At 43.6% G+C, this 23,691-nt stretch overlaps 1 protein-coding gene across 6 annotated transcripts in view; it reads left to right on the forward strand.

The window, feature by feature from the left end:
- WDFY4 (WDFY family member 4) overlaps positions 1-23,691 on the forward strand; it is a 257,299-nt gene that overhangs the window by 158,289 nt on the left and 75,319 nt on the right. For all 6 annotated transcript variants that reach the window (XM_044942406.2, XM_044942408.2, XM_044942409.2 and 3 more), the window contains exons 40-43: positions 5,315-5,392; positions 9,320-9,526; positions 10,922-10,973; positions 13,967-14,130. In XM_044942406.2, the coding sequence (XP_044798341.2) occupies positions 5,315-5,392; positions 9,320-9,526; positions 10,922-10,973; positions 13,967-14,130 (501 nt within the window). The remainder of the gene's footprint in view (positions 1-5,314; positions 5,393-9,319; positions 9,527-10,921; positions 10,974-13,966; positions 14,131-23,691) is intronic.

Genomic DNA, 23,691 nt, shown 5'->3' on the forward strand with positions numbered 1-23,691 from the left:
CTATTGATATTTAGTGTGTAAGAAATGAAAACAATTTTTAAAATGACACTTATTAATTCCTTTAAAAATAGCAGTAATAAATCTATGTAATTTATATGTAAGCATAAATAACATTTTTTTAATTATATATTTTTTGAAAATTATGAAAAGCGTAGTTTTGTCTTATATTTTTGCAGATTCTTTAATATCTTTCTGGCTTAGTATAAGGCAGATGGATTTTCATATCTGCCTTTTATTCAATTAGTTGTAATTCTTTTTTTCTTTTTTTGGATGAAATAAATGAAGAAAATCTGATCTTTCACAGATATGAAGTTAGAAAATAAAGGAGTATTTTTTTGGGGGGCCATGCTGTGTGGCTTTGTGGGATCTTAGTTCCCTAACCAGGGTTTCAACCCACACCCCCTGAATTGAAAGTGCAGAGTCATAACACTGAACCACCAGGGAAGTTCCAAGAAAGGAGTATTTTAATAAACTTTTCAGAAAATTATAGATATTATTCTTTGATACTACACCAAAATTCAACAAGTAGTAGTTTCTTGGAAGTTATTTGAAACTTTCATCAGTGAGATTTTTGTACTCTGTTACAGTGAAATTCATTTATTATCTTGCAGTTTGAATGGATATTTTAACCCATACATGATTTGGAACATGCGTATAACAAACAGTGAAAATATTGGTTCCCTGAGTCGAAAGATCTCCCAAATGTTGATGTGTTTCATTGTGTAATGTGGAAAAATCATATTCATACACCACCAATCTGAAAAATATTTATCTACTGAGAAACTGTCACGCTCACAAAGGCAGTTACAAGTTTTCCGATACTCTAACATTTGAGATTTGAAAGCCCAGAATTTATTATGGGCAACGAATCCTGTCAGTGGTTTAATTTTATATGACAGGTTCATTTTGTTCATTTTCAAGAAAATATCTGCCAAACGCCCAGGTCTTCATAACTTTAGTTTTGTCTGTCAATCATTCTTTCAAGGGCTTCCCAGGTGGCTCAGCAGTAAAGAATCCACCTGCCAATGCAGGAGACATGGGTTTGATCCCTGGGTTGGGAAGATCCCATGGAGAAGGAAATGGCAACCCACTTCAGTACTCTTGCCTGAGAATCCCGTGGACAGAGGAGATTGGTGGGCTACAGTCCTTGGAGTTGCAAAAGAGCTGGACTTGACTTAGCAGCTAAACAACAACAACATTCTTTCAAATAAAAATGATGTCCTATTACAAAAGTAGCTAGTTCAGCTCACAACTCTAACAATTATACAGATGCTTTCCCTTGAAATGACCACTATAGTCTTTGGTATTCAGAAGTGTTTTATGTAGATTTCCCATTTTATCACATAGACTATTAAAAGTGTATTCAAAGACTGAGATTTCATGAAATTAATCCTGCACTTTTTCATCAATGACATTCTTAAGTGAAGATTTTTTTTCCTATGAGTTCCTACTGATGAGGACTATGTACAATGATTCCTGTACAGTTGGTGCCAGTGTCTTGGTTTGCACTATGAAAATTGTTTTACTCTTCATGGCTTTTGGACCATCAATGCACATATCAACACAGTGAGAAAAGGCAAAGGTGTTCTAGTATTTTGAAAATAGTTTTGACTTCACAGATCCCCTGAAAGGGTATTAAAGAGCCACCAGGGATTCATGGACCACATTTTAAGAACCATGACCACAGAGGATATAATATATGACTATATCATAATTTATCTATCTAGCCTATTCCTGATGGAAGTTTGCACTATTCCCACTTGGGGACTACTTCAAACACTGCTGCTATGAACACTCTCACATGTCTTCTGGAATACACAGGCATGAATTTCTGTTGAGTATATACCTAGAAATGAAATTGTTGGTTCATTGTATGTACTCATCTTTTAAGACACTACCAAACTATGCTCCAGAATGGTTGTACCAATTCAGCAGCGTAAGAGAGTTCCAGTGGCTCCATGTGATAATCAGAAAGACATTATTAGCTATTTGAATTTAGAGATTCTTATTGTGGTTTTAGTTTATATCCTCCAGATGACAAATGAAATTGACCTCTTTGTTATATTTGTATTGGTCATTGACATCTTTTTTAATGAAGTACCTGTTCAATTTTTTCTTTTTAAAAATTTTCCATTGAATGTCTCTTTTTTTATCTTATTGATTTAAAATAATTATATGTGTTCTCTGAGTTATTTTTTTTTTCAAATGGTGAAGATAGAGCCCTCAATGACTTTTTTAAAAATTCAACTTTCTATTTTAAAAATTGTAGATTCACACGCAATTGTAAGAAATGATACAGAGAGATCTCATATAACTTTTACCCCGTTTCCCCCAATGGTGTCATCTTGCAAAACTGTAATATAGCATCACAGCAAGGAATATCTCCATCACTATAAGAAGCCCCCTTGTTGCCCTTTGGGGTTGTTTTCTCCCTCAGCATAGTTCTGTGTGGATTCATCCAGGTTGTTGTATGTATCAACAGTTCATTCTTTTTTATTGTTGAGCAGTGTTCCACATTATAGATGTTTCACAATTTCTTTAATTATTCACCTGGGTTGTTTCCAGTTTTTGTCTGTTATGAATAAAGCTGTTATAAACATTCATGTACAGATTGTTGTGTGAGTATAAGTTTTTCTTTCATGGGATAAATCCCCAGAGGTTACAACTTCCGGATCCTATGGTGTTTGACTGGTTTTCCAGAGCGACTGTACCACACATTCCCACCAGCAACCCATGGGCGATAAAGTTTCTCTGTATCCTCACCAGCATTTATCGTTGTCATCTTTTAAATTTAACCATTCGGATAGAAGTGTAGTGATATCCCACTGTGGCTTTTATTTTCATTTTCTTAGTGGATATTGATGTAGAACATGGCCCTCATGTGCTTCGTTGCCATGTTCATATCCTCTTTATGTCTATTCATATCTTTTGCACTTATTCTAGTAGACTTCTTTTGCACTTGAAGTTTTAAACTTCTTCATATATTCCAGATATTAGTCTTTTGATGGATATGTGACTTGCAAATATTTTCTTCCAGATTGTAGCTAATTATTACATCATTTTATATGAGTTTTGTGGAGCAAGAGTTTTAATGTTGATGAGATCAAATTCATTAATTTTTCCTTTTCTGAATTGTGTTTTTGGTATAAAACCTGAAAACTTTAGCAATTTGTTGAATGAGAACAATAAAAGCATTCATCTTTGTTTTCAGTCTTAGAAAGGATTTGTTGTTTTGTGTTAAATCTAATGTTAGTTGTGAGCTTTTATAGACTATTTTATCAGATTCTCCTCTATTCCTAGCTTTCTGAGAGTTTTATAGTGAATGAGTGTTGAATTTTTTCAAATACTATTAAGCATCAATTGATATTATCATGGAGAAGGCAATGGCACCCCACTCCAGTACCCTTGCCTGGAAAATCCCATGGACGGAGGAGCCTGGATGGCTGCAGTCCATGGAGTTGCTAAGAGTCGGACACGACTGAGAGACTTCCCTTTCACTTTTCACTTTCATGCATTGGAGAAGGAAATGGCAACCCGCTCCAGTGTTCTTGCCTGGAGAATCCCAGGGACGGGGAAGCCTGGTGGGCTTCCATCTATAGGGTCGCACAGAGTCGGACACGACTGAAGTGACTTAGCAGCAGCAGCAGCAGATATGATCATGTCATTTTCTATTTTAACCTACTAATATGGTAGATTACAATGATTACTTTTTGGGTATGTACCAGCTGCATTCCTGAAATAAACTCCATTCTGTCATTGTATGTGATTATTTTTATGTATTGCCAAGTTGTATTTCCTAATATTTTGTTAAAAAAATTTGCATCTCTATTTGTGAAAGTTAGGTTTATTTTCCTGTAGTATTTTTGTCTGGTTGTGATATAAAGTTAAGGGTACTGCTAGCTTCGTAAAACAAATTGGGAAATGTACCCATCTTTTCTATTTTCTGGAAGACATTTTGTAAAATGTATGTTAATTATTGCTTAAATATTTTGTAAAATCCTCAAGTGAAGTCATCTGGACCTGGAAATTTACTTGGGGAGAGTATTTAAATTATGAATTCAATTTCCTTAACTGTTATATGCTATTTCAAGGATCTATTTTATATTGGTTGAGATTTGGTAGCTTGTGCTTTTGTAAAGAATTTGTCTATTTAATCTCAGTTGTCACATTTATGTGTATCTAGATGTTTGTAATATTCTCTTGCTATCTTTTTAATCAATTTGCATACATTAAACCATCCTTGCATCCCAAGAATACATTCCATTTCATCATGGTATCCGATTCATGTAATGTGCTATTGAATTGTTTGCCAGTATTTTATAGAGGACTTTTGTATCTGTATTTATCATAGATATTGGTCTTTAGTGTTCTTTTTTTTGTGGTATTTCTGCTTGGCTTTGGTATGAGTGATGCTGGCCTCTTATGATGAGGTGAAAAGTATTCCCTCTTCTGTTTTTTTTTTTTTTTGAAATATAAGAAGGTTTGGTATTAATTCTTCTTTGAATGTTTGATAGAAATCTCTGGTGAAGCCATTTAGTCCTGGGCATTTTGGTGTGTGGAGGGGAAATATTTGATTACTATTTAGCCTCCCTATTTGTTATTGATCTGTTCAGATTTTCTAAAACTTAACTCTTTTCTAATGTATGCATTTGGTGACATATATTTCCCTCTCAGCATTGTTTTAGTTATGCAACACAAATTTTGATATGTTTTACTTTCAATTTTATTTAATACAATACATTTTGTAAAATTTCCCTTGAGACTTACTTTTTGATCCATGGATTATTTAAAAGTATACTGTTTAGTTTCCAAGTGTTTGGAGGTTTCCTGTTACTGACTTCAGATTGATTCTGTTATGATCAGAAAATATATTTTGCATATTTCAATTTTTTATACATTTGTTGGAGTTTATTTTATCGTCTGGCATGTAGTTTGTCTCAGAATATATTTTATGGGGGCTTGTGTATTCTACTATTGTTGGGTGCCCTATTCCATAAATATGTTACTTGAACGTTTTTTAGAATTCCCTTTTGATTTAAGTATTATGTTCTAGCTTTTCTAGTTATTCTTGAGAGGAAGATTTATCTGCTATAACCTGGTTCAAAGTAGTTAGAAGTAAAAGTAACCCATAAACATGTATGTGAATCTGAACGTGTATGTAACAGCATAGGTGATTCCTGTATTCATGAGGTTGTGAATCATTTGACCAACGAGTCCTGTGACCGCTACTTCCTCTGGCACTCGGCCAGAGCAGGAAGTTCTTATCTAAAACCACCAATGTTACTAGCTGTGACTTGTTTTCTCTCTTCTCCAGGACTTTGTGTCATGTATTGAGAACTACAGACGAAGAGGACAAGAACTATATGCGTCTCTATACAAAGATCATGTACAGGTGAGAAGCAAGACAGTGTCTTTCTCTGTACAGTAGACTGGAATCCACCTTGAATGTGAACCAAAGATTCACGAGAGCCTTTGGCTTAAACTCTAAATTGGCTCAGACAATAGTTGATCATCAGTGAGTCAGTTCTACCTGCAAGACCTACGCCATGGAATTTGGATCCACAGTGACAGCAGCTGAAGGGATAGGCAGTGTGTCCACTCACTTATCTGCTCATTCATCTACGAGTAAACAGGCATTGAGAGCCCAGGCTGCCTCAGACCTTGTGCTGGGCATTAGGGGCATGACTCTGTTATCTCTGCCCCTTGGACAGGCCCTTGCATGTCAGTGTCTCACTATTTGAGTTCACCAACTTCATTCAGAACTAGCAGTACAATTAATAAATTTGGTTGCCATTGGGGTAAAAATAAGATGAATCATTTAGGATTGCATCCTTTCTTTAGGAATATCCCTCATCACACTTGTTCCATTTCAAGACAGACAACATTGTTTATCTAAACTTTCAAATCAGCATCTAGTCAAGACCAGTGACCATTTCTCTTCCTGTGGTTGGAAATGCTTGGAAGATTTGTTCATGGCTAGGAGAGTTGTGCTCTGTGTACTTGGTGGATTTCTGCTGAAATATGAAAGATGGAAAGTTAATGGGAAAGGATGGAACCTCAGCAGAGGCTCTGAGCCCAGAAGGCAAGGGTCCAGCCTCCTGGAACATCAGCCGGGCTCATTTTCAGCATGGGGCCTGTCTGGGGCTCAGAGAGCGCTTGAGAAAGTTGTATAGAGCTTTACTGTTGATTGAGGTATTTTTGAGAAAATCAGCATTTTGAGCCTAATCCATAAGGACACTTTCCAAGTGTTTAAATATTTAAGACAGATTGTTTTGATGTTTTAAAGGATGCAGATGTTATCACTGTCTGACGGAGATGATGGGGTCTGGAGCGTTCACCCTGCTTTCTTTTAAGCAACAGCACAGTTTCCCAATGTAGTCTCGCTCCACTTCCTGAGAAGTCAAGTCCAAGGTCTAAAAAGAAATCAGGCCCATGAAATATGCCATGTTCTTCAAGGACAGCTTCTCCTAAGTACACTCCGTGGAGTCCTCCTAAGGGGGTGGAGATAATGAGATTCAGGCCCTCACCCACTTGGCTCTCAGAAATGGGCTACATAAAACTTCTCCACTTGGGCATTTTACCTGCACCCAAGAGGTCGCTGGAGATGCAGGTGCTCACGCCATGATGAGAGCAACCTGCCTGTGGGCTGTGTCTACCGCAGGTGCCAATCCATCCTGTGCTTTCTCCTGATGGACATAAGGTTGCCGAGAGCAGCGGTGTGGCCTTGAGTATGGACACATCCACCTCTTTGCAGCCTGCTCTGTGTGGGCTCTCGAGACCCTAACAGTTCCAACCCCAATAAATGATGCTCACAGCCCATCCTATAACCATTCATCACCCACCAAAGTCAGGTCAGCCATACTCCAGCACTGGGACTGGAAGTAGACAAGGGCTGGTTGCCAAGAGGAAAGCCTCAAGGAGGCTACCCAAGAGTTTCTATTTAGCCAAGAATCATAGCTGCCTCTAATTCACCAGCATCCCTGTCTCTGGGTCTGATGTGGCATTTGGCCCATTGAGGTTTGAACTGAAAGACTTTATCCTGTGCACAAACATGGGCATTCCGAACACCTTGCAGGTGTAGAAACTCAGGACTTTTGCTTATTTAGTCACATCATGTTCTCAGTCCTGGGACCACATATAGCCTTCTATTATGGATTAAACAACTGTTCATCTCTGAGGGATGAATGAGGGATCCTATCACCAACACTCGTATGTCTGACTGCAGATATTCAAGAAAACACATTTGCCCTGCGATGAAGGCTCAGGCAGACATGAACCTCCAGGTTGCACAAATGGAGCCTTAGGGTGGAAGGGATGATCTTAAAAGCCTAATCTGCAGCTCCAGATGGACAACCCAGTAGCTTGGGATCGTTCATCCTCTATGGAGCTCAGTACAGAACTACAAATGCAACAATAGTCTCCAAGGAGCTGAGATATTTTCCCCAAACGAGTGTTCATTTCATATAACTAAATCCATATAAAAGACTTTGGATAGTCATTATTTTCCTGGAGTCTTTTATTAAAAAATTGGAGTACTTGTAAAATGCTATGATCATTTTGGGTATAAATTTAAGAACTGTGGAGAAACAAAGTAATCTTGTTTTGAAATAAGATTTGCTTTATTCACAATAATAATACTAACTGCTTAAGTTTCTGAGGCACCATATTAAACTCTTGAAAATATTGTCTCATTCGATCCTTATATAATCCCATGGTTTTATTATTGCGGTAATATTACTAACCACATTTGACTGATGAAGATTCTGTGTCTCCTTCAGATTAGCTGGCTAGTGAAAAGCAGAAATATTGTGACAACCCAAGTTCATCTGACACCAGAGACCATGTGCTTAGAACTATACCATCTGTCTTGTTTTTGAGACAGTTTTCAAGCTCTGAGAATGATTTTCCCATTTAAAATGGTCCAGATTTTCAGGATCTACCTCTAAGTCTGCCAGTCTTTGAATTAATACGGGCAGAAACCAGGATTTAATAAAATGATACCAGGGCTCTAGGAAAGGATTCAGGCATGCAGGCTGAAGGCAAAGGCTGTGGAATCAGACAGACTGGGTTTCAATCCTAGGTTGGTCAGCTGTTGGTCACCTTGGGGAAATCACTTCTCCTCTTGTAGACTTCGTTCCTTCATGAGGATAATAGAAATTACTTACAAGCTCCCACATTCACTTTCAGTGTCATTGTGTGGAGGAGATGAAATAGAGCAGGTAAGGGGCTCAGCTTAATATATGACAAAGAGTTTCTTCTCTATGTCACATTTATAGGGTCTGTGCTTCTTGTCATTAACACTTTCACCTTTCCGTTTTCTGAAAAATTAAAATGTAGGGTGCATACCATCAAATATGTGAATAGTTGCAAAAGTTCACCCTGCAGACAAAGGTGGTTCTGCTGTCCAAACTGAATTGAAATGTTTTCTTCAAAGATGATGTAGGGAACTTCAGTGTGGCATACAAAAGCAGTTTGGGGCATCGATGTATTTTGTTAAAGGTTTGAGTTATACTCTAGCAGAAGATGCTGGGCTTCCCCAGTGGCTCAGTGGTAAAGAATCGGCTTGCAATGCAGGAGACATAAGAGATGTGGGTTCAATCCCTGGGTCAGGAAGATCCCCTGGAGAAGGAAATGGCAACCCATTCCAGTATTCTTGCCAGGAAAATCCCATGGACAGAGAAGCCTGGCAGGCTACAGTCCATAGCATTGCAGAGAGTCAGACACGACAGGGTGACTGAGCGCAGCAGAGCACCAGCAGAAAGTACAATAGTCAAGTGCTACATATGCCAGCTGTGAGGGTTTCATAGACATTAGGTGGGGTTATTTTCACTAATATCGAAGGTTTGGGCTTCTGTGAACCGTCTCATCGCACCTTCAGTCCAGACACTAGGAGTGCTTTCAGTAGGAGTGGGTAGGGACCATGGTAAAATTCCCTGTCTACTCTGAAGGGCAGGGGCTATGGTGGGCTGCTGTGTCTGTTCTATCAAATAGCTCCCCAGTCCTCTGATGAGTAGCATGGGGACCTTTGGGACAGCACAGCCCACAGCAGTCAGGAAGCTCTATGGGCCAAAGGGCAGAGGATTTTTCTCCTCCTTGAACCTGAGTTAAATGGTCTCAAAGCTGGACAAACTGATTTCTTCTCCTGACCTGGTCCTGGCTCCAGAGATTTCACTACACACCCTGCATGTGCTTGGGGCTGCCTTTAGAGGTTATTTTATTCAGACAGTTACAAGGGGCTTGGTCTGCTCATCCCAGGAGGTTTGGGGCCAGGCCGATAAAGAGCTGTGTCCAGAGGTGATGCTATATTTCTGCTTCCCAGAGACGGAGATGTGGCAACATCAAGGCGGCCAGTGCGTGGACCAGAATCCAGGAGCAGCTTTTTGGGGAGTTGGGCTTATGGCATCAGATGGCAGAAGCCACACCCTGCTCCCTGTGGGAATTGGATTGGAGAGAAGGACCGGCTCGTATGCGGAAGCGCATCAGACGCTTATCTCCACTGGAGGCCCCGAATCAAGAAAGGCTCAAGGTAAGAATTAGATGCAACCAGACAGGATGCTTCCAGACAGGAAATGTGTAGGGAGGTGTCTCCTTAGCGTTTCCATCTGACGTTTCCATCAGGAGCGCTTTGGCATGAACAGGAAGGAAAGAGAATGCCCACAGCTAACTGCAGCAGTGCCGTAATGTATTCTTGATGCTGTTTGACAGAAGAATCACTGATTCCCCAAGTACATAGAAGGGATGCTCTAACTACAGTCTGAATTAATGTAGATATGAGTGGTTCATATCTACACCACCAATCCCACCAACCTAATTCCATGCTGACATCCAGAAAAGTCCATTAGAATGATCTGGACGCCAGCTTTTGGAAAGAGCAATGTGATGGACATAGTCTACGTGCCCAAGTTATATGTCTGGAGCAGTCATAACCAGCCCTCATACGGGCATCACTGCACAGGCAAACCCCGTATCAAGTACAATGGAAATAGCTGGAACTCAGCTGTTTCTGCAAGCTCGAGCCAGTGACCCATTTAGTCCAAACGACACTGAAACTGGATTAGATTCCCAGGCAAGAAAATCTGGACAGTCCCTGGGACTTGGCTGTAACGAAGCTTGGACTCTCTGTCAAACTTACGTTTTTGCCTTTTAAATGATGAAGAATCATCCTTGGATTGGTAGTGAATATAGGAAGAACCTGTTAACAGCATTTCAAGTTCTCACTGAATGATCCTGGTTTAAGAGATTCTAAAAAGCTGTCTTTCCAAACCCTGGAACTCAAGATGTTTTCTTCTGCATTCACCCGAAGTTACAATGTTGGGTTTACTCTCTAGTCCATCACCTCAGAATCTTTTACCCATATTAAATCCTCTGTAAAACCTAATGAAAAATTATATTTAATTTATTCAATAGACATTTTAAGTTTTAATGTATTATCAATAAACATCTGGTGGTATATAGTATTTTTCCCTCAAATACACTCCTTAGGAGATGGAGGCAGGAAAAATAGGCCTACCCATGGTGCTGATGGCAAGGCTAAACGCTGGCTGTGGAACCTGGCCTCTGGTCTCTTGGGCTGCCCCAGACCCTGTCTCTGGTCCCCCCTCCAGGGTGGCCCATACCACAGACAGCCAGGATGCTCTCTACTCCCATCTGGCATATCTTTGGTAATTACTGTAAATCTGACTTACTGGAAAATTGTGGGTTTTTTCCCCTTTGACTCAGGAACATTAATGTTTGCATTTCACCGTGGTCCTTTAGGATTTGGCGTTTTGCTCCCCTTGCAGCTGAGTCTTGAGTGTATGAGTGATTCGAAGGCATCAGAAGTGTGTGTGCGTGTGTAAGTGTGTTTGTGCAAATCTTTGGAATGGGGGCGGGGGCACACAGGTATCCACATTTAATTTCTGTTTCTTTGGTTTTATTTTAGGAAAGCCAAGACAGAAACGGCAATGTTTCTCAAATAAACACTGAACACCAAGGTATTCAATTTATCTATTTTTTAATTTAATAGTTAAGCCAATTTATTGCTTTATTTAACATCTTCTTAAAGGTATCAAGTTAATATATTGTAGGAAAAGAATGCTGCAAGTCTAGAGTAGAGAGTGCAAAGCCTTTCATCACTGTGATCTTGCAGACATGAGTACTCTATTAAGGGAAGGACTTGGGGTTTATGTTGCAACAATAAGAACTTTTTTCAGGAAAATTATCTTGTCAATTTGCTCTGTGAGGGAAATCTTAAGTGCCCTGCCCAATACAAATACATGCTCAATATGTGACCTAAAACACCTCGGAGGAAAATGGGAAAATGTTTTAGAGCAAAAGTGGATGGAAGAGATATTTAATACTCACACTGAATTCTCTGATTATAAAGATGACAGATATGGTAGTCATTATTATTTCTCCAGTTTTAAAATGTACTTTGAATTCCTTATATTTATTTTTTATGTAATACTCATGGAGGAACTTGGTTGAATTGATATGTTGATAATCTAGTTTATTTTCAGAGATCATTTTGCCCCGTACACTTCCAAGTGAAAGTGAAAGTTGCTCAGTCGTGTCCAACTCTTTGCAACCCCATGGACTGTATAGTCCATGGAATTCTCTAGGCCAGAATACTGGAGTGGGTAGCCTTTCTTTCTCCAGGGGATCTTCCCAACCCAGGGATCGAACCCATGTCTCCTGCATCGCAGGCAGATTCTTTACCAGCTGAGCCACCAGGGAAGGCCCGAACACATCCAAATGCATACCAAATACACATTCAGACACATGCACTTTATTTCAGTTTTTGTGTTTCTGCCAAAGATGTGCCTTTTGTTTCAAACACTCCCTGTCTGTAAGTTTCACTGTACCTTAGGCTGCAGTTAATGTCATCTCCTTAACCAAGTGACAACTTCCTAGAGCTGATTAAACTTGTCTCGTTCAGTGCCTTAGCACCGGAGTTTGTGTGGAGTTTGCTATCTTGCCAGTCTGCAGTAACAAAGCCAAGAAATAAGGATCTTGAACCCTTATTGAAAGGGTTCAACAACCCTGTGTTGATTTGGGGGTCCCACTGTAGTGCAGGACTTGGGATGACATTGTAACACCCATTTTTTGGTTTCTCTTCTTTTCAGCCCAAGCGCCATCACCCTAAGGTTAGAGGGACAGTTTGCCTGCTCTCCTTCTCAAAATGGGTGGCTGCAGAGGATGCAGTGGCAGAAAGCAGGGGCTGGTTTTATGAGGACTAGGGCCATGGGCTGCTGAGTCCCCTCGTTCACCATACATAGGGCCCCCCGGTCACCTGGGACCCCAGGTCTTCTCTGTGTTTCCAGCATGGACCCCCAGTTCCCAGTAGGGAGCTCAGGAAGGGGAAAGAAAGGGGGTGTACTCTCTGCCGTGCCTCCGGGGTGGCTGTGCCTGCACAGTGTTCTGGGGAAAGCCTGTCATGACTGTCGCTGTGAGCGGCAGGCGCTCTCACTCAGCCAGATGTGAGACGCCCAGGTGGGGAGGAGTTCAAAGAGATGAGCATCCTGGCCCAAAGAAAATGACCAGACGCCCCCTTGACCTGGCTGCCATGTGCAATGTGCTGCTCAAGGCAGGTGGACACCCAGGACAGGGTGGAGGAACAAGATCTAGGGATATACATAGCTCTATGCTTAGCTGGTACCCAAATGCACGTGTCCAGGAGTGCGTCCTCAGGAAATAAGTCCGTATGTACACACACTGATTGCAGCACTGTAGATTTTGGTACAGAAATAGATAATAGTTGTATCTCTAAAAAATAGGAAACAGGTTGAGTGTTTATGGAAGTCACACAATAGATTATTACACAGCCACTTAAGTTGCTTTCTAAGACCTTTTAATGGAATAGGAAAGTATTCATGGCATAACATTTTTTGAGCAAAAATTTAGAAAATAAAAGCTATAAATTCAATGTAATTCTCATATGTCAAAAATTACATGTGTGTGTACATATACATGGAGCTTTCCAGGTGACTCGGTGGTAAAGAATCAGCCTGCCAGTGCGGAGATGCATGAGACATGGATTTGATCCCTGGGTCAGGAAGATCCCCTGGAAGAGGAAATGGCAACCAACCTCAGTATTCTTGCCTGAAAAATCCCATTGACAAAGGAGCCTGGTGGGCTACAGTCCATAGGATTGCAGAGACAGACACAACTGAGCACGAACACACGTGTTTTTCTGCACATACACATATGTGTACAGAGACGATATAGAAGTACACCAAAGTACGGCCAGTGAGGGCAAAGAGCCCGGAGATGAAAGGGACTCTAGCGAGGGGCTTGGCTCAGATCCTGCCCAGATGTTAGTAGCCATATGACCTTGAGTCAAATAATTAGCCTCTGTCAGTATCTTCATTTGTCAGGTGAGGATGCAATGGAATCTACAGCCCAGGTAGGAGTAGAGGGAAAATGTCAGTCAAGGATCCGGCACAGAGAAAGTGCTCATTAAATGGAAGCTATTGTTATTTGCACTCTCTCTGGGTTCATGAGCAATATTTGTTTTATTTTTCACAGTTTTTGTATTTCTCCCAATTTCATGAGTGTTCCAAGTTTTTTCTTTTTTACAATAAGAAGATAGTTTCCATAATTAGGAGGGAAAAGGTCACTTTTTAAAAAGAGTAACAAAGTGAAGCTGAGAAAAAGCAAATTCTGGTGACCCTCTAGGGAATTGCTTTACTGATTCATGAAGGTGAATTTTGAGATGTCGCCCTATGGTCACTGGAGACCCGAGAGCAACCGGGCTTAGATACAATTTCTGGAGTAAATCAACCTGCAGGCATGATCACCTCACAGTGAGGTCAGAGGGGTATGTCCACTTTCAGAAACAGCGAGGGACACCCTGGGGTCCACACTATTCATGGCTGCTCTGAGACTTTGCAGCTCCTCCCAGGGCCTCGGGGCCTAGGCTGCACACTTCCCTCATGATGCAGGGTGGCCCATGCCCAAACCACTTGTCCCCTTCCTGCTGTTGCAGATGAGCTGACACCGAAGGAAGGTGAGAGCGAGAGAGACGAGGTGGTGGACTGCACCCAGCTGACCTTCTTCCCCGCCTTGCATGAAAGCCTGCACTCCGAAGATTTCTTAGAACTATGTCAGGAAAGACAAGTCATCTTACAAGAGCTTCTTGATCATGAAAAGGTAACACAGCTCGTCATGATTACTCTTTAAAGATTATCAGACATGAGAGAACTCAACTTTTTGCATTCCCATGGGAGGTGATATCTCTGTTCACCATAAAAAAGAGAAGGAGCAAAAAAATCCCAGCATACTCCTAGATTTATGGGCCCAGAGCAAGTGTGGGAATGCCCATACCTCTTGCATCAAAATGTTTAGATGTAAATCATGTTGCTAATCTGTTAAATGAAATATGTTCTAATGTCCTACATTGACCTTTACAATAACCCAGGGGGCCAGTTTCAACTTAGAATTCTTGACCTTCTTGTGGTTTAGCATCTTGGCCCCTGCTCACAGCCTGACCACCCCGAGGGTTGACCCCACACCATGAGGGGCCTTGCTGGGTGTGTTTGGACACTGACCCATCTGTCCCAGCTGTCCCCACGCTCCTCACCCTGAAATCAGCTCCCCTTGCCACCACTCAAGCCTAGAGGAAGCACACTCATGGCACCGTGAGCCCCGGAACAGTGGGCCTGTGCATAGCGTGCACAGCCGGGAGGCAGGCTGCGCGGTTAGCAGGGAAACCCGTGGTTGGGAGCGCCTGGAGCTGGGCTGTGGGATCCCAGGTTCTTGGTGTGCGTGACCTCTGGGTATGCCTGGAGGAGGGTTAGGGGGTCTCCCTGAAGTACAGGCACAGAGGTGGGCTCTCTTACACAAATCTAAGTAAGTATGGAAGATGAAACGCATGTCCCAAAGTAGCACAGAACTGAACTAAAATCCCAACATGGCCACATACTACATAAATGGCTGGTTACTTCATCTTCGTGAGCCTCAGTTACTCTCATCTTTAATATCGCAGCCATAGCAACCATTTCACAAAATGCTCATAAGGCTTAAATGGAATAATGGAAGCAAAGTGACTAGTGCAGAGCCCAGCTCATGTGAGGTGGGTCTTTAATAAAAAGACCAGTTCTCTTCCCTTTTCAAAGGCTTTCTCATCTATCAATACTTCTGTCTGGGTTACTATGCATGTAAGTGAAGACGAGGCCCCAGCAAAGCAGAGGAGTGGGCAGGGCAGGGCCAGAAAGCCATGCAGGGTCTACACAGAGGTGAATGCATGAGAGCTGAGGGCTAGCCTGGCCACAGGGTAGAGAAAAGCAGAGCAGAGCTACGGGCCACTGAGTAAGCAGCCTGGATTTCCAGGCACAGGTGACAAGCTCAGAGAGTCTGTGATGGGTTTCAGCAAGGAGCAGAAACCGAAGCCTGTCCCTTCCAGGGGCAGGTTCCTGGGAGACTCCCGGAGGGTGTCGGATTGGGATTTGCTCCTTCCAGGCGTTGGGTAAAAGGGCTGGCCTGCAGCGCGTTGGCCAAAGGGCTGGCTGCAGCGCTTCTACCGTATGGCTCAGCTGCTTTCAGATCTGGGTGACACCTCAGTCCACACAGTCCTGGAAGAACAAGGTCCTCGTATGTGCTTAACCCGCAGCTTTCAGCCAGAGAGCACTTTGCAAGCCCCCATCATATCTGGCCACCGTGCCTCTGCTCATGCTGGTTCATCTACCTGCAGTGTCCTGCGTGCTAGACTCCTGGCAGCTGACTCGCCAAAGTCCGTCCGTCTTGACTGGTCCCCAATCTGAGACCTAGAGAGCTGTCTCCTTCATTCCCTGTGTCCCCTGCCCACTACATCTCCTCCTACCTTCACCCCTGGCATACAGGCTAACCTTCACCACTCCACCTGTCTCTCTCTCTCTCACTGTACTGATGCTCATTAATGGAGGGACCCCCATTTCTCCCTGAGGTGCCCAACTAGGGGCATGCCAGTGAGTAAACACTGATGGAAAAGATTTATTATGGGTGTGCGTGTGCTAAGTTGCTTCAGTTGCATCCGACTCTTTGTGACCCATGGACTGTAGCCCACTAGGCTTCTCTGTCCATGGAATTATCCAAGCAAGAGTACTAGAGTGGGTTGCCACACCCTCCTGCAGGGGATCTTCCTGACCCAGGGATCAAACCCACATTTCTTACGTCTCCTGCACTGGTAGATGGATTCTTTACCACTAATGCCACCTGGGAAGCCCCAAGGATTTATTATATTTACATTGCTTTTATTTTGGCTATGGAAGTAGTGTTAGTCTGTTGTGTTAAGTTTAAAAAATGGATATTAAAACATATATATGTAACATATATATGTTTATGTGTGTATACATATTCATAATATCCAGCTGCTGAGTGCTAACAGCTGATAACAGTTTGAACACATCATCTGTTAATATGTTCATATAGGTAAATGGATGTTTAACAACTGCCTAGTCAATTGAAAACAGCTAGGAGATCAATGCCTTCTTACTTTAAAAACCTTTATTTGCTTTATACTTTTAAAGGATCTTGTGAAGCAGTGATTCTCAGCATGGGGCAGCTTTACTCCCAGGGGCCATTGCCAATGCCAGGAGACACGTAGTTGTCATGACTTGGTGGGGAAGGGTTGCTACTGGCCTCTAGTGGGCAGGGGCCGAGGATGCTGCTTCACCTCCTCCAATGCTCAGGAGAGAAGAGACTAATTGTTCAGCCCCAAATGCCCATAGTGCCAAGGTGAGAAATCTTGATATGAAGAATGCATATTGCACAGATTATTGAGCCCTAGCCCTCCCTCCCTACTTCTCTGATAAGGTAAGGAAGTAGGGAATTATATGTTGTCTCCATATTGATATGTAATTCTTTATATTGTGTTGATAAGAAGAGAGCAATGGCAATACTTTGTCTTCATTTGGTATATTAATTTTCTATTGCTGCCATAACAAATTACCAAAACTTACTGACTTAAAATAACACACATTTATTATCTCAAAACTCTGAGCACAACATAGCTCAGCTGGTTTTCTGCCGAAGAGTCTCACCTGGGCTGAAACTGAGGCGTTGGCAGGGCTGTGGGTCTCTCTAGAGACTCTGAGAATGAATGCATTTCCGAGCTCGTTCAGGTCTTGGCAGAATCCAGTTCTACGATTCTGTAGGACTGAGGTCACTGTTCCTTGCTGGCTGTTAGCCAGGGGTTATTCTGAGCTGCTGGAGGTTGCCCACATCCTTGCCTTGTGGTCCCCTTCCTACATCTTCAAAGCCAGCTGCAGTGGCCTTCTCACCCTGCACATCTCTCCAACCCCCTTCTGCCTCATCTTCCCTCTCCTTCGTCTCCCCTCTGCCTCCCTCCTCCACTGAATCTATCCCACCAACTGTTCCACCTTCCTCTTCAGCTGCTAAGGTCTCATGGGAATTGGACCCACTAGGTAATCCAGGGTAATCTCAATATTTTAAGGTCTACTGATTTGCAATCTTAATTTCATCTGAAATGAGTAATCATTTCCAGCCCTTCAAGTAGCAACTGGGTTAGTGTTTGATAGGATAATCAGGGACAAGGCTCTTGGGGGACATCTTTGTTCTCAAATACTGCCTGCCACATTTGGTACCACTGAGGGTCCACGTCTCACCTAATCCATGTTCCTACCTTCCAAGAAGAGCTTCTGCAGATAGTGTGACTCCCAGGTGCTTGCCAAGACTGGCCAGGTATCTGCAGCCTTGACTGGGCTGGGCTGAGGGCAAGGTCTGAAGTTTATAGTCACAGTTGGTGCTGATACCAGCCTGGCCTGTGCAGCGGGTACTTGCTTTCAGCATTTTTGCTAATTGTCTCACGCTGCAGCACTTCACTCCAGGGTCTTGTTGGGGGAGCCAGAGCCTGAAGCCCCCAGGTGGCTAACTTTCCCAGCCTCTGAGAGGCAGGCCAGGACTAGCAAGATGCTGTTCTCCTCTCCTCCCCTGCCTGTACTTAAACTTCAGTGTTTCTGGGTCTCCATGTCACAGAGCAGGAAGCTGTCAGAATGCTTCACGTGGCTCGTGACTCCAGGCTGCGCAGACAGGAGCTTGTGAAGCCTGACAGGGGCTGAGGCAGGAACTGTCCTGTCTCCACGCAGTGCTTGGCGTCCCTTTGTCTGCGGAGAGGGGCCATCCAGGGTGTGGGGGCCAAAGGAGCGTGAGGTTCTGAGCAGCTGCAAGCAAGATGGCTCTGAACATTATCAAGACATTTGTTCTTTACACAAGTTGTTTTGATCCATTTTGTTGAGTTATGCTCATTGCCTCTGGCTTTATGGTTAGTTGTGGAAGAGACTGTTTTCTGATTCAGCTGAACTCCTGCAGGGTCAATGGACCAAACCACCAGATACAGCCGGTCCCTGGAGAAGCTCTAGGAGACAGGCGCGGGCCCCATGGGGACAGGCTCCTGGAGGTGGAATGGGCAGGGGTTCTAGTCTGGCCCCAGCTCCACCTCCACCGCTTATATTGCATGTCCTCATGCTAGACTCTGTGCCGGGCACAAGGAGCTCTCGGTGGCTTATACCTGCTATTATTACTGTGACCATGGCTCTTCCTTTAATAGTATCTTAGGATTTGTTCTTTCAGTCCAAGAAAAAGGGGGAAATGGGGTATGAACTCTGAACACAAAGCAATGACCTTGAGGAAGTGGGGAAGGGCTTGTCAGTGCAGACGAAGAAGGGCTCCTCTATGGACAGTGTAGAGCCCCAGACGGGCCTCCTTCCAGCAGGTCAGGTTTCTCACGGGTTCTTCTCTGACCCTCTGCTCCATCCTTCATCACCTCAGCAGGAAAGAGATCCACTCAGACTTGGATTCTCTCAATCTGTCCCAGCTCAGCACTTGCCCAGTCGAGGAAGGGAGAATTGTTGCGCTGACTCTAGAACCGTGGTGCAAATGGTAAAGAATCTGCCTGCCAATGCAGGAGACTCAGGAGACGCAGCTTTGATCTCTGTGTTGGGAAGACCCCTGGAGAAGGAAATGGCAACCCACTCCAGTATTCTTGCCTGGAAAATGCCATGGACAGAGGAACCTGGTAGGCTACACCCATGGGGTGGCAAAGAGTTGGACATGACTGAGCGTGTGCACACACACACACACACTTTGCCATGAAAGTGTTCAAGCAAAGATACAGGAAGTGTGCCCACAGCAGGGGGGTGTGTGTGTGTGTGTATAGATGGTTATTTTCTGCATTTCCTCAGACTAATATTTTCTGCTGTGTTGAGACATTTTGTATCAAGTACTGTAATTCTAATTCAGCATTGTTGAGATAATGTCAGCATTGTTGAGAATTCTCCTAATTCAGATGTCTCCATAAGACCTTGTGGGTCTCATGTGCTTTCTAAGTGAAAGCACACCCAGGCAGGGTGTATGTGGCAGGAGTGTGCCCACACTCAGAAGAACCAGAGCATCTGCCTTCAGTGGCCATCACAGAAAGTGGGCAGGCAGCCTCGCGGAGAGTCCTGCCCCTTCTCCCCTGCCATCTCAGAAGCATTTGCTTTTAGGGCCTTTGCAAGACCTGCCCAGGGGACCGCAGGGCACGTCTCCTCACACAGCCCAGGGGACCGCAGGGCACGTCTCCTCACACAGCCCAGGGGACCGCAGGGCACGTCTCCTCACACAGCCCAGGGGACCGCAGGGCACGTCTCCTCACACAGCCCAGGGGACCGCAGGGCACGTCTCCTCACACAGCCCAGGGGACTGCCGGGCACGTCTCCTCACACACGTCTGGATGGCTTGTCCCTACAGAGGCCTCTGGGGGAAGCCAGCAGACCGGAGCTCAGAATGGCAGCAGCTTAATTCATTTCTGTGTGAGAACACTGGCGCTCTGATCGCCTCCAGCGATACCTGGGACAGTAATTATTCTATGCCACTTTTGTGCCATTGATTAATGATTCCCAGAACCACAAACACATTTCTCTGCAAACAGCTCCATTTGACACGAGGAGTGGTTTATTTAATGCATGTTAATCGTGGGCTTGTGTCAGCTGCTGCGTCCCTTGCACCTCCTCCACAGAGCTGCTTGCAAAAGTGTCTCCACTTAAAAAATGTGCTTCCAGACCCATCCAGAGTCGGAACTCCTATGGGAGTTATTTTACTGTTGCTTGAAAATTACATGAAATTAATTAATTTCATGAAAATTAATTAATTACATGAATTAATTATTTAATCCATGTAATTATATGTAATTAACTAATTACATGAAAAACTAAGCATTTATTTTTCTCATTTACGTTTTTTACTCAATGTAAAATATTAGTATGACTTGGTTAGAAACGAAATCAGCTTAAAGGGAGATCTTTTTGTGCTGAACAGCAGAGAGCAGCAGCAAGCTCTTCATAGGTATCTTTGGCTGAAGTCATCTGTAGAAAGTGAAGAAGTGTGTTAAACTTCTCACGTAGAATCTTCCCCCCAGGTGAGTCGCCATGACGGACCTCCTAGAATGCAGAGCTGCTCATGTGGTTCCTACTGAAAACCTTTTGAGACGCTCTTTGGCACACTCCGTGCCCTTCTGAGTGGCCCTATGCTTCCCTGGACTTGCTTCTCTCACCCTTACGCGAGTGTGCAAGTGTGCATGCACACACACCTGCCTTTTACTCTAATTATACAGAATTGTTTACTGCCCCACTGTCTCAAGACTTTGTGCCTTGGAAATTTTCTCCTCTGTTTTTAATCTTCTTAACTCATAACACAGCCTTGGGGTCCCCACCTCGAGACTCACTGCTCTGATGTCCCCTCCACTCCCTCTCCTGGCTCTGTCTGGGCCAGGCGCTCTCCTCTGTGCCCCCAAGGTATGTGTGCTTCCCTCTAACATCATGCTCTTTGAGGACAGTTGGTAGTCTTCTCTCTTTCCTGTCAAGCCACAAGCACCACAAAAATGTTCTTTATGTCCCCTTGTGTTTGCGTGGGGGCACAGGCTAAAACATCTAATACATCTCTATTAAATGAAAGTATGAGCAAATAAGTGAGTGGCAGCCATAGGTTTGCATAAGACAGGACCTCACCTTTTGTAGCCTGGCTGGTGTCCCTGGCTCAGTTTCTGACCTGGTCTTCAGGTCATCTGCATCAGAATCAGCTGGCCTACCTATTCAAATGCAGATTCCAGGGTCCACTCTGTACCTGCCGAATCAGAACAACTGGGATGTAACCTGGGAATATGAACTTTAACAAGCTGCCCGGGCGACTCTCCTACCTAAGCTTTTCAAATAAATGCTGAGATTCATGGCTCTGGGTTTTACAATATACAGAGCTGCCCTAGCTAGAAACGTGTTCCAACTTTAACCACTGATGCGTGGATCCTCAGTAAATGCAGTTAGTGCCCTGCGCTGCGCTTTGAACAGTCTTCAGAACCTGTAATCCTTTTCAGTTTCCATCCTTTTCCATTTGGTCTCCTCAGAGCTAACAGAGAAAGGCCGAAGTTTTGGTTGTTTGCAGGCTCGCTTGTGGAGTGGCAGATGCAGGCAGACAGGGGTCATCCCAGCTCCTGAAAAGATGAGCTGCCATCGACAGATCCTTGCGTTATATTTCTTCTCAGATTTGCCAAATTAACATATAAAAAATAGTGTCTCCTTATTGTCTTAATATACATTTCTTTGACTACTAGTGTGGCAGAATGCTCCATCTAAAAGTCATCCGTGTAGAAAAGTAGATGTCTGAGTAGTTCATAGGTAGTCAATGTAAATGAAGTTGAATAGCCTCTTTCCTTTTGGATACTTAACTTTTTCTCAGCAATCTGTGCTTTAAAAAAAAAAATAAAGAGGATACTTATTCCAGACACCAGTGTAGCAGAATTTATTGTTAACAAGGTCTAGGTGAGCAGGTGTATGGAAAAAGAAGTGTGATGCCTGTGAACAGAGCTGAAGCTTTCTTTGCAGTGGGTTTTGTAGACAAGTATGACAGAATGTGGGCTTCCCAGGTAGCTCAGTGGTAAAGAATCCGCCTGCAGTGCAGGAGACGCTGGTTCAATCCTTGAGTCGAGAAGATACCCTGGAGAAGTGAATGGCAGCCCACTCCAGTACACTTGCTTGGGAAAATCCATGGACAGAGGAGCCTGGCAGGCTACAGTCCACGGGGTCTCAAAGAGTCAGACAGGACTGAGTGACTAAACAACAGCAACAATGAGGGAATGTACGCGTTAGCTCTGTTACTGGACACCTCATGTGCTGGTGCTGAATCTTACATTTTCTACCTGGAAAATTAAGGTGTTGCGCTAAGTTGCAGACTAATAGTGCTGGAAGAAATCTTGAGAGAGCCTCCAGCTGAACTTCCCCTTTTGCAGACATCGGACTGAGGCCTGCTTCTAGGAGAATGTGCTGGCATGGGCTTCCACAGGATGTCCCAGCACGTTGTTGCCCCTCTAACTTTAACTCTGGCGGTTTTGGACTTCCAGACCTGTTCCTTATCATCCCAGGGCCAGGCGTGGCTGTGTGCTTACTTATCCACCCATTAGGAGTGAAAATATGTCACTTAACCGATCTTAAAAATGTTCTACTTATGGAGCTGAAGTTCCACTCTTTTTAAAGTGATTGATAGAATCGTGGCAGGAGGGATTTCTTCATCACGAGTAAACTTGGTGATAGAGCCCTCTTAGGGCTAATTTAAATGGAAGACCAGGGAATAGTTCACTTGGGCTCATTTTCCAGTTTTTAGAATGTTATTCTTTTCTAGTCGAATCCATTTTTAAGCTATTGACCCAGCTCTCACCAGACATTCTTCTTGTGGTTTGGTTTATTCTGGTTATCACTTAATTCTCCCCCAAAGGAAAACACCAGGAGATCATGAGAACATGCTGCAGCCTCTGCTGTTGGCACCCCAGAGTCTGGGCAAGGGTGGGGCGTCACAGGGACAGGAGAGGCCTGTGTACTCGGGCCCCACATCCGACCATGTGAACTTGAGGACGAGGTCTCCTCCGTACAAAGGTGTAAGAGAAGAAGCGTCAACAGCGTGGCCTGGGAAGCGTGAACAGCCTCCACCAACGCTGGTGCGAGTGTGAGTTAGCGTCGCCTTGCAGGAGGGCAACCGGGCACTAGATCCGAATAGAAAATGCCCACATCCTTGACCTACAGTTCTACTTCTAGGAATTTAGAAGATTTACTACAGATTCACATGTGTGTTCAAAGTGACCTATGCACAAGGATTGGCACTGCAGCATCACTTGTAAAACATTTGAAAACAAATCAATAGAGGGTGGTAGCACATCCATGCGAACTAATGATCTGTACCTTTAAATAAAAGTGAGACAACTCTGTAAGAAGTGATTTGGAAAGGGCTCCTAGATGGCCTATTAAGGAAGACAAGTAGATGCAGACCAGTAGCTGTATGAATATGCTATTTGTGTAAAAGAAAAAAGGTAATCTGTATAAAACCAACTATGTAGGCACAGAATCTCTTCGGAGGATTATACTGCAGGAGAGACAAAACTTTGCCTCTCCCTCCTTAGAGTCTCTATTTAGGCTACAACATTGTGTTGACAGAAGACAGATCGAGAGAAGTGCAGACAGATTTTATTCTCATGGGTACATGGGGGCCTGCCAAGGAAAATGAAGACGCCTAAGGCCCTCAGGATCTGAGCATGCCTGCTTTCCAGCTTCACCAGCCACACTGACCTCTCTTCTGCTCCCCAGATCTGCCCTTCCTGCCTCTATGCTCTGAGACGGATATTCCTCTTCCATGAAGTTTCTTCTCCATGGTAGTCTTGCCATGACTACTCATTTCCATCCTTCAGGTCTCAGAGTT

The sequence above is a fragment of the Bubalus bubalis genome, chromosome 4 (assembly GCF_019923935.1).
Source record: "Bubalus bubalis isolate 160015118507 breed Murrah chromosome 4, NDDB_SH_1, whole genome shotgun sequence".
NCBI lineage: Eukaryota > Metazoa > Chordata > Mammalia > Artiodactyla > Bovidae > Bubalus > Bubalus bubalis.